Source organism: Magallana gigas, chromosome 6 (assembly GCF_963853765.1).
Source record: "Magallana gigas chromosome 6, xbMagGiga1.1, whole genome shotgun sequence".
Lineage (NCBI taxonomy): Eukaryota > Metazoa > Mollusca > Bivalvia > Ostreida > Ostreidae > Magallana > Magallana gigas.
This window is the reverse complement of record NC_088858.1, coordinates 22,012,161-22,024,458: the sequence shown is the minus strand read 5'-3', so window position 1 is coordinate 22,024,458 and position 12,298 is coordinate 22,012,161. Positions and strand designations below refer to the sequence as shown.

The 12,298-nt window shown below is 33.0% G+C and overlaps 1 protein-coding gene across 1 annotated transcript; it reads left to right on the top strand.

The window, feature by feature from the left end:
• The first annotated feature begins 8,700 nt into the window (after positions 1-8,700).
• On the top strand, positions 8,701-10,347 carry LOC136276345 (uncharacterized). The gene has a single exon (XM_066088214.1). The coding sequence runs from the start codon at positions 8,701-8,703 to the stop codon at positions 10,345-10,347; it is 1,647 nt and encodes a 548-aa protein (XP_065944286.1).
• Positions 10,348-12,298: the final 1,951 nt, after the last annotated feature.

Sequence of the window (12,298 nt, the reverse complement as noted above, 5' to 3'; positions counted from 1 at the left end):
CCCCCCCCCCCCCCAAAAAAAAGTATAGAAGTTATATATTTTCAATTATAAGAAAAATATACAACGTCAGGTGCCTGTCGAATAAAGCTCTGTTAAATTGCCTGAAAAGTGACGATAACGGGCAATACATTTATTAGATATGTTTATCAGAGATTATGACAAGTTTAAACTTTAAATTCTATCAAACAAGGGAATGAAAACACATTCTATGTCAAAAAGTATTCTAGCCCTACTCGCCTGTTCCATTCCGAAGCAAACGGTCGTCTTCTTAGCTTTATTTACATAGCTTGTAATAATAAATGGATATCATATTTTCAGTCTCAAAATTAAATGATTAATCGGACATATCAACCTAAAAGAGATTATCCACGTCCGCATATGTATCGGACAGTATGAACATTTTTTAAACTGAAACTTTCAAATATGTGCATGATTGTACATTTAAACCATGTAGAGTACGTAAGTTCTAGTTCAGACCAAAACTCTGAGGTTGGGGTCAATTCTCAACAGGATCAATTTTCAACGTGTCGAGGTCATCAGAGTTTAGAAAAATCTTTTTCATACCGTTGAAAAATGACCCCGGGTATAAATTTCACGATTTTGGTCTCAATATTCAACGTTGAAAAATGACCCCCCGGGTCAATATTCAACGTTGAAAAATGACCCCCGGGTCAATTTTCAACCCGGGTCAATATTCTTCGTTACACCGGAAGTGCAAGGCAGAAAAAACGAAAGTATGAAAATAATTAAGCCTAAATATGAAAATAAGTTTGTTATCGACCCCTATTTGGTGGATAAATAGTAATTATAATCCATTTAATAAGATATTGTATCATATTGAATAAAAATGGAGCTTTCAATGAAATAAGACGGTGTAAAAGTAGTCCGGGACTTATGTCCCGGACATATGTCCAGCGATGTCCCAATTTCATATTTCGCGTATAACTTATTTTCCTGTTATTTTTTGTAAATATATAATGTAAATATCATTTAACAAAATGATGGCCAAATATTTTAAACCCGGGACGGAACAAAACCGGACACGTTTACCCGGGATAAACCTTTTATTTCCGAAAATGATATTTTTTGACGGAAATGTTGAATTATCTAAGTATTTAAACTTAAATAGCAATGATAAAATAAACAAGTTTCCAAATTCAACAATGTAATTCGCTTGATATCGCCAAAATGTGTAACCCGGGCTCGCTACGTACCCATTTTAGTCACCCGAAAAAGGAAAATGTGTAATTAATATTGAAAAACTCATTCTGTGATAATAAAAATTTCAGCGAAGACAAAACAAGTTGTAATAAAGTATTCCTGCAAATTTCGTGCAGAACAAATGAGTATTGTTTAAGAAAACAACAAAAACCCGGTTATCAGTTTCGAAAATCCCGGCCCGGCCCGGGTTTCGCTACCCATTTTAGTCACACTCCAAATAGAACCACTTGTAGTTTTACTAGTTTCGGTTCACTGCGATAGAAGCATTATTTCATTTTGGCTGGATATATTGATAGATATACGGGCAAAACAAAGGCAAATGACAATTACTTATCATCAGTTACTATTATAGAGTGTTTTCATGAAAATTCAATTTCATAAAGTTACGCAAATTAAAACTGTTTAATGGACTTCCAATTTAACGGGAAAACGGTATTATAAAAATTATGATCATATTATTTGTTTAAATGACATGTTCCCACAATTATTTTTCTTTCTTCCTTTATAAGTCTATTAACATGTACCTCTAGTACATTTTTGAAATTAATTCACCCCAAAATATTCGGTCAGAAGTAATAGAGGGCACTTGATTCGATACTGGAAAACGAATTTGAAACTATAAAAAAATAGTTTGGAGGGGGTGTTGAAATTACTATCTCCGTAATTCATCCTTTATATTTTCGGAAGTTTAATATTACATTTTAGAAGGACAAAGAAATGTGATTTAAACAAAAAATAAAAACGTTTGGAATTCCGATAATAATAGTCGCTTGCACGACGAAACCGCATACTGATTCGTTACCGGTAAAACGACTGTATATTATTACTTATTGGTTAATTACTGACTCACTACGGAAATATATTGGGTTGATCAATCTCATAGAGGGCGAGGCGAAGCCAATATATTTCCGAAGTGAGTCAGTAATTAACCTAATAAGTGTTTTGTTTTCCTGAGGACTATCAAGCGACATATTTATTCACAAATAGCGATGATCTACGCTAAGCCATGTAAAAGATGCCTAACATCTCGTTATATTTAACTCATTTAAACTCTTCTAAATTTTCAATCTCACCTTTCAAATACCGTACTCTTTAAAAATCTTAGCTTCACCCATGTTTACTTACAATGTTTTGTTGCTATTCAATTTTAAATCAGGGGTTTTCCTTGCTTAGTTTTGTGTCCGTTTACCGGACCCATTCCCAATCCAAAAATTACTGATATTTTCCCAAATCCAGATCCATTTTTCCCAATCAAGTGTCAATAGTTTTAAATATCAGAACATGTTCTGCTGGTATGTAAAATGCAACTTAAACAGCTTTTTTTCTTCATATTTGTTTATTACTGAGCATGAATAATGGACCAACTACACCCCTGCGAATGTTATTGTCATTTAAATTTTAGACCACGTGATTTTATTTGACCCCTTTAGTTTAGATTGTTAACAGTTAGTTACTTCTCTCGTTGACATACGGCAGGAAATGACGCAAATAAAGAAAAATTCATACACAATGAGGATTGTGTGATAATTAACGAACAATAATCATGAAAGAATAATTGTTGTAATAATATAAGCAATATTCATTGGTTAATGAATTGTCAATCGAAGAATTATACATGTATATATCTTTATGGAAAAAGACTAAGGGGGCAGGTAACGTAGGAATATGAATATATACTTCTTATTTACATTTCTTGGGGAAAGTGATTTAAAAAAAATCAGTCTGTGTCAGTTTTGTTTTCTTCTACGTAATACATAACATGAACATCAATATTCTTAACATTTGTTGTAATGTTGTTTTGTGATCATGAATAGACTTTATTCTTTTAGAGCAAATTTGTGAAGAGTACCTGACTATAGTAAATCTTAATAGATAATAAACACTGATCGATTATAATAAGACAAGATTGTTTCTAAAAGCGTTGATAAGAGGTTAGGGCCCATGTTAGGGGTTTATATCCCGCTTGATTTTGATCACACGATCTTTATTGTATCCAAAGTTACCAATGCTCATACAAACTATTGAAGCATTAATCATCTTGATATTAACTAAACTTACTAAAGTATGCCGAGGATAAAGTAAAATATATTTTTTGTACGAGTACTCTCAGTACTTTGACGATTTTCCTTATTGGCCATTAACCTCTACTTGCGTAATGGCTGCTGTCAGTGCCTACTAACTTCAACTTGGTTATAATGCCTAATTGTGGAGTAAACTTTTCATAATATTGGTTTCATCATTAATTCTGGGTGATGAACTAGTATACCCAGCAGTTTGTATTGAGGAAATCCTCAATGCAAATATAATTCATGAACAATATGATGAATATAGAAGATGCGACGGCGAAGCGCGAAAATGCGAAGACGAAAGTGCTAAGTTGCGAAGGCGAAGAAGTGATACTACTATCGCTTCTTCGCCTTTGCAACTTTGCACTGTCGCCATCGAATCTTCGCGCTTTCGCCTTTTTAGCTCACCGAGACGAAGTCAATGGGAGCATATGCTATACCCCCGGTGTCGGCGTTCGGAGCTGGTTAAAGTTTTAGTTGCAGCTCCTGTATCTAAGCTATTACTTGTCCTCTCTTCACCAAAATTACATGGATGATGCATCTGGACCTACTGAATCTGGTTCCTAACTTTCAGATGCTGGAGGAGGTTAAGGTGTTTGGAGCAGGTTAAAGTTTTTGTTGCAGGTGCCCTTTAATAGCGATATCTAAGTTACTGCTGGTCTGTACTTCACCAAACTTGCATGGATGCCAGGTTTCGGATGTTGGAGGAGGTTAAGATTTTAAGAGCTGGTTAAAGTTTTTGAAACAGGTGCCCTCTGATGATGATATCTTAGTTGTTACTTGTCCTAACTTCATCAGACTTCCATGGATGTCTTATGATACTGATGCACCTGACAGGCTTGAATGCTGAGTGTGAGCCATAGGTTTCGGATGCTGGATAATGTTAAGTTTTTTTGGAACAGGTTACATGTTTAATAGATAATACATGTAGTACTATTTTAAACTTGTATAGCTGATTAAACTGTAATATGAATGAATCGCAGATGTAACTTCAGATGCAGAGCTTGATCTCCCTTATTAAGGATGTTCAAAATATATATCTTAGTTAATTCAGGTCCTGACTTCAGCTAACCTGAATGGATGGTGTGTCTTATGATACAGATGCACCTGACAGGCATGGATGCTGAATCAGAGCCATAGGTTAGATATGCTGGAGGAGGTAAAAGTTTTAATTGCTGGTGCCCTCTGATGATGATATCTTAGTTATTACATGTCCTAACATCACCAATCTTGCATGGATGGTGCGTCTTATGATACTGATGCACCTGACAGGCTTGAATGCTGAATCAGAGCCATAGGTTTATGAATCTTGATGAGGTTTATTTTTTTGGAACAGGTCACATGTTTTATAGATGATAGCTTGCATAGTTAATTTAACTATATTATAAATGAAACGCAGAGGTTGCTTTAGATGCAGAGCCTGATCTCCATTATCAAAGATGCTAGAGAAATCTCCTACCTCACTCAAACCTGCTTGATAGATAGATGTGGTTGTTGTTAAATGACGTAACGTGATTCCTATGATATACTAGTAGTATTGTATGATTTGAAACACTATTGTTTAATAAGATACAATATAATACCATATGTTATATTGTAAATCGTTATATGATACGATAAAATATTGTATCAATTTTTTGGATATGTTATGATATGATGTTGTATCATGATATTGTTATGTATAGTATTGGTTATTATGATACAATATTGTATAATATTATATTGTATTAATTTTTAATTATTTAATCACATGATACTATTACATATGATATTGCATTATATAATATTTCATCCTACGATATTACATTGTATATTCTATGATATTGTATCATACAGCATTGTATAATATGATGTTGGTTTCTGTAATATAGAATTATACAACATGAAATTGTATATATGATATTGAAATATTATAAAATATCGTATCATACGATATTGTATAATATGATATTTGTTTTTGTGATATATTATCATATCACATGAAATTGTATTTTATGATATTCAAATATATATTATTGTATCATACGATACAATATGTATCATATGATTGTATTATATAATATTTTACTTTATCCCATGATATTGTATCATTTATGTGATACGTTGCATCAAATTATATTGTATTATATGATATAATATCATGTTATGTATCAAATATGAAACAGTATCATACAATACTATAATATACTCTAATATTTACATTCACTTTCTTTCCCTCTATTAAATTGCATTGGTTGATTTGAGTGATATTTACGCACAACACAGAAGACCTAATCACCAAATCTGGTATTTAGTATTCCTTCAGTATTTCTCGAAGAACAAGAACTGACTCTTCTCGCGACTTCAAACCGGATAACGACCTGATACTATACTATACGCTGATAAATATTTCATTGATGTAAATATATTTTGACAGTTAAATGAATTCAATTGATTAATTTCTTAGTTTACCAAGAGTAAATTCATTAAATTACAGAAAGAAAAATAAAATTGTGTTATTAGAATTTAAAACGCTGTGCACTATTTTTGGCAGCGTATTTCGGCTGTTCCAGTGGCCATTCCGATAATTTCACATTACTCGTTGAATAAGACAGAGCTTTTTAAAAAGAAAATCATATTTACGGGAAGGAAATACATGTTTAAAAAACGTAAATATAAGCATTGATTCATTTTTTTTTTGAAAGATGAGGTCTTATAGTTGCAACGATGAGTGCAAACAAATTTTCATAACGCGCTAGGACGCGTTATACAATTTGTATGCACACACCGTTGCAGTTATGAGACCACATCTTTCAAAAAATAATGATTCAATGCTTAATTATACAATATAATATCATGTGTTTTAATGTTATGATGTATTATTGCAATATGATATTGTTTCATATAATACTATATTGTATTATGTTTTATGATATTCTATTATTTGATCAAATACAGTTATAATGTATAACACATTACAATGCCATATCATACGTTACAATATCATATCACAATTTTTTGCGGTATTTTATGGTAATATATGATATATATTGTAAGTTTGATAGGATGCAATTTTAATTTTATAGTATTGTATTGATTAACACATAAACATATGATTATCATACAATTTTTTAACAGATAATATACGATACAAAACACAATCCATGAATATCCAAGATCATAAAGGATGGGTTTCATATAATATGATAAAGGTGGTCTCATAAAGGTGATGCCTCATAAAGGTGATACCTCGTCTCGGTGAGCTTTGTAATCTGTGATTACCTATGTTTTATAATTGCGGAGCTCTCCATCGTTTAAAGGGTTCCGAGGCATATTTTGGATTTTTTTTTTTATTAAATTAATAAAAATAAATTATCCAGGGGGATAGGGTCCGGACTCCCTCTCCCGTTTTACTGGGTAAAATTAATAATATTGAATTTTCCGGGGGGGGGGCGGACATCCTCTCCCCCTCTAGATCCATGCATGAGCAAGGGGTGTCGCATAATGAAATTAGAAGGTCCACGGTAAACAGACGGCTGGTAAGTGACAGGAGTCTAGAAGTGCATATGTACACATTGTGGCGGACATTAAATTTTGTGTGGAGTAGATAATGCTCAGGCATAGCCAGCACTGGTAAACATATATTTTACATGTACACATTAAAATATTTATAAACATTCATAGTAAGCGCGAAGGCCTAGCGCATGCGTACCAATCATAGCATGGATTAATCGGAAAACCTTGGCGAGTACGGTGCCTGTATTAAAATCTATGTAATCGACCGAGACTTGCTGAATGCAATCAAAAAAGGCGAAGGCGAAAGTGCGAAGATGCGAAGGCCAGAGTGCAAGTTGGGAAGGAGCGATAGTAGTATCGCTCCTACGCTTTCGCACATTCGCACTTTCGGCATCGCATCTTCGCACTTTTGCTCTTTCGCTTTCGCACTATCGCCTTTGCAACTTAGGTCGAAGTGGCCCTATCGGAACACCATAGATATATGTAAATGTAATTGTTAAGATGACAACCATACCCCGATGCAATACGTCAATATCTTGTTATAACGGAAGGATTTTTATTTTCTAAGATATACCCCTTCTTTTACTTTAAGTTTATTTGAATATGAATTATAATTTCTGTTACTTTCTGTAAACTGCAGCAGTAAAAATAACAATAGTGTAAAGACTATTTCACATATAATAAAAAAATATACTGAAAAACTTTAATCTACAAGGGAGTCATTATTCTACAGGGGTCACTTTTCTTCATGTGGAGTGTGCTCATTTTTATGAAAATGACACTTATTTTTCAGGCTAATGGGTCATTTTTCTACGTAGAATAATGACCGGGGGGTCATTATTCTACGTAGAAAAATGACCCCCGGTCATTATTTTACGGGGGTCATTATTCTTCATTACACCGGTCGCGAGAAGTGAAAGAATTCGATTCCTCCGGGAATAGTGAAAATAGTGTTAAAATTGTGAAATATGTATGTGAAAATTATTGTTTCATGTCAGTTGAATCATAAATTTTGTACCGCCAAAATTTTAGGATATGTGAATGATTAAAGTACTTCGATGTTGATCTACACAGGAGCCAGTGTCACAACTGTGAGTGAAGAATTCGCAGACCAGGGTATTATTTAAAAATCTGAAAAAATATGAAGGGGATTCACTAGTATCCTCACTACAACCAGAATGGGCTGTGTGTGTGTGTGTGTGTGTGGGTGGGTGGGTGCGTGCGTGTGTGAATTTGTTTAAGTTTTTTTATTAAATTTTTTAAGCTTTTGCTCCTCCAAAACGGCGCCAGATGACCAAGCATTGTCATTAATAAATAAAATGATTAATATGCTACAATGACATGGCATATAATCTTGAAGATTGAACCTAGTGTGGGAGGTAGTGTTGTTCTTGTGCCAAAAAAAGGATATACTACAAATACACAGTACTTGTATCTGCATAAAATTCGTAAAAAATACAATAAATATTTTTTTTTTACAATTCATGAAAAGAATAGCTTTAAAAATTTTCTTTTTACAATTCATGCAAACAAATTTCACGCTGTTATCAATTTTGACACATTCAGATATATTTGGTTTGACATTACATGTGTGCACCTCGTGTTTTAATTGAGCCTGTGAACTTTGTCCTGCATTATCTTGTAAAATATTGCAACGTGGGTATCGTTCATTTTATCAGTTGTAGATGTAATCTCTGGACTTTATGGAGGATATCCATATGATCTGTTAAGAAAACAGGTAGTTATTTAAGTAGAATTTCAACCTATTCATGTAGTTGATAATTATTTTGTATTAACTATTCTTGCATATATCGAAAGACGACAAACTAAAAGAATTAATGTGCAAATTCATGTAAAGTAATATAAATAAAATATTCTGTAAATTTGAAATTTTAAAGGCTGACCAAAGTTTCTGAGGATGGCATCTCAAGTTAAGGCCCAAGATCTAGTTGAATGTGATCTCTGTCAGCAAGCAGTCTCGTTTTTCTGCAGACGATGCGGGGTCAATCTCTGTGACCCCTGTGTCACCATACATCTACGCGTGAAATCTAAAAATGGCCATGACATTGTAGATTTCATTAGCAAGGAGGATGACGACACATGTTTCTGTGATTTCCATCCCAAATATGATTGTTCCGCATACTGTAAAACGTGCAATGTTCCAATTTGCTTTCTTTGTGTTTCTATCAAACACAAACCGCACGAAATGTCCGAACTTTCCGATAAAATTGAAGAACTTTTAAAAGTTATCACGATGGAAAATGATCGACTCCAGTCATCTAGAAATGAATTAGAAAGAATTTTGGAACACACGACGAAAGTGCTTAACTCGTTACCATCGTATTACAAACAGAGAAAAGACGATGTTACAACTCGGGGAGAAGAGTGGCACCAACATATCGAGACTATCGTGAAGAAACTTCACCAGGAACTGGATGATATGCAAGAGGAACACGGGACTTTACTGCAAAAACAAAAGAATGAATTTGAAGAAATTATAGGAAAATTAGATGAAATTAATGGGAAAGCAATCAAATTACAAAAATCAAAAAATGTCACAGAAATGCAGACATTTGTACCAGTGATTCAGGAACAGAAAAATTTGAGTGATTTCTCGCAATTTTTGTTTCCAAATTTCTATAAATGTGATATAGATAAAAATTATCTGCAAACAAGTTTTGGATTCGTTGAAAAAATGCAGGAAAAGAAAATCTTTCTCTTTGAGCATCAATTTAAAGAAAAAGAACTATCGCGTAGAACAATATTAGATGTACCAACAGTTACCTCTATTATAGACACTGGGTTTCCTGCTGATGAAGAATATGAAAATCGTCTGTATGACATGGCTATTACCGACGATAACAAAGTGTGGATGGGAGGAGAGAGCAGAGAACTGAAGTTGTTTGATCTCCAGGGAAACATCCTCCAAACCATCAGTATTACAGACATAGGCTCGAATTTGACTATGTACAACAAGCAAGTAGTGTATACCGATACACCAAATCAAGCCGTTAAAATGATATCTGACACTCACACTGTGGGGACGATGTTCACTACTGGCGAATGGACACCATACGGTGTCACAAGCACCGCGTCTGGAGATTTACTGGTCTGTCTTTATACATGCGATCAATCAAAAGTCGTCCGATACAGCTGCACTGGTACCGTGCTCCAGGAAATTCAGTACGACTCCCAGTGCCAACCTCTGTACCAACAACCGGCTTACATCACTGAGCATATAAATGGGGACATTATTGTAACGGATTTTAGCATAAAAGCAGTTATTGCTGTAGATAGATTAGGCATATTCCGGTACTCATATTTTGGAAATGACAGTGATTTCTTTGCCTGTTCAGTAACAACTGATTCATTCGGACATGTTATTACAACAGATTTTATGGGTAATAAAATTCACATCCTGGACAAAGATGGCCTTTTCCTCAAGTCCATCATTCCTGAAGGAGGAATTACGAACCCGCGTGGACTGTGTATTCTTGATCACGGTGAAATGATGGTGGGAGAGTGTCTGACAGGAATCGCCAAAGGAATCAAATACTTAGAATGAAAACACATTCGTTATCAGAAATGTTTCGATTTGGATTTTAATTATGATAAAACAAAAAGTGAACCGATGAAAATAAGATGAACACTAGTGGAGACATGAAATATTCAATAATTAGCCTATTGAAAGATGTCAGAATAATAATGGCAGTGAATGAAATGAAATGAGATAAAAAGATTTAAAAAATGAATATAATACAGGCTCTTCTATAAAATAGTATAACCATTATATGTGTATTACCTTAAACGCATTTTAAAATAGTTCAATCATAGGGCAAAGTTTGACTTTTATCATAGTTACATAGTCCTTTAATCCGTGGGAACTTAAGCTATATCAAGTGATCCGTATGCACATCACAATAACCAGCTTACTTCTTTACGGAATATGTTCAATAGAGTATCATTTATCAAGAGGTTTTTCTCTCTCTTATTTTCATTAAATTGATACCATGAGAAAAGTTAAACTATATCTATCAGAAATGGCATACTTTTGTCTACATTTTCCAGAAAACAAATTTATTTATTTGATGAAATCAACATCATGAAATTCTTAACGATATATTTCTTTTTTATTTTATTTTTGATTTAATATGTGCAATGTAGATATTATATAATTACTAAGTAGTGTGTTTATTTAATTGAAGAGAAAGTACAGATGTATTTGCATTTCTTCGTTTTGTAATAGGGTGCATTTTATGATAATAAGTACATTCATGCATTATTCATATTTCATCTTTAACATCATCATCTAATCATCATCATCATTCTACATTTCATCTGTATTTTACATGTACATATTTAGAAACAGACTACTATCCCTATAACTCCCCGTCTTTTGTGCACATATCAAGTAACCATTATTTAATTGTCCATTCTAGTGGCTTCTGATATTTTATAACCTTAAGTCATTTCACCTGTATTGTCACTTTCATACATGTGGACAGGAGCAGGTGGTTTATTACAGCCATTTGTATGGTTTAACTGAGTAGTCTTTGTGACAGACCAAGGCTAGGCTCAATTTGAGAAAGACCTGTTTTCTACAAGTGACAGTTTACCTAATTTATTTATAAGTCCAACATTTTGGAAGCAGTCAGTTATAGTAAGTGTTCTAGTTTTGGTATTCTTGAACTTTATTAAATAATTTAATAGATAATAATGATATTTCCTGTTAATTGTTACATTTAGCTAATTCTACTTTTTGAGGTTATTATATCTTGTTTATGAATTAATATATTTTATAAAGTATCCCAATAAGCCCTAGTTTTGATATATAAGCTATATTAATTTATTTTTATATATGCGAAAGGTTAGTTATTGTTACCATATTTAAAACTTGTAGTTAGAGAGTACGATTACCAGAATATTCAGCAGCTAAGCATGTGCTTGTGAAACCTTGTTCCTTAAACAGGTATTCGTGGCAAAGTTATATTTTGATGTTTAAAATATGTATCTTGATGTAATGTAATTTAAGAATGAGATACATTGAAAGTTTATGTTTTTATTTAATTAGATATTGGTATTGATAATGATATAAAGCATATTTCTATATTTTTGTAAATTGTGTTCACCAGTAAATCTTATTGACCCTGAAATTATAATGCATTATAATCAGAATTTTCCTTCTTTACTAGTAGTTTGATTAGTGTACTCTGATCAGTAATGTATTTCATGAATATACATTTGAATATGATTGTATTTTTATGCTAAAACTTATTGTAAGTATGACTATTTTATGCTGACATCTATTAATTATTTTACAGAGTTTAACCCTTTAATCCCTATATCTGAATAAATGAAAAACCCTGGTGAACTTTTTTTTTTTATCTTTGAGACAACCCACTATCACAGTTTGATCATAATATAAATTTAAAGAGGATGTGCGGCCATCTTGTACATTTGAGGATAAGAATGTAAACTTTTCTTGAACTGGCTTGTTTCTGTCCAAAACTGGCCAA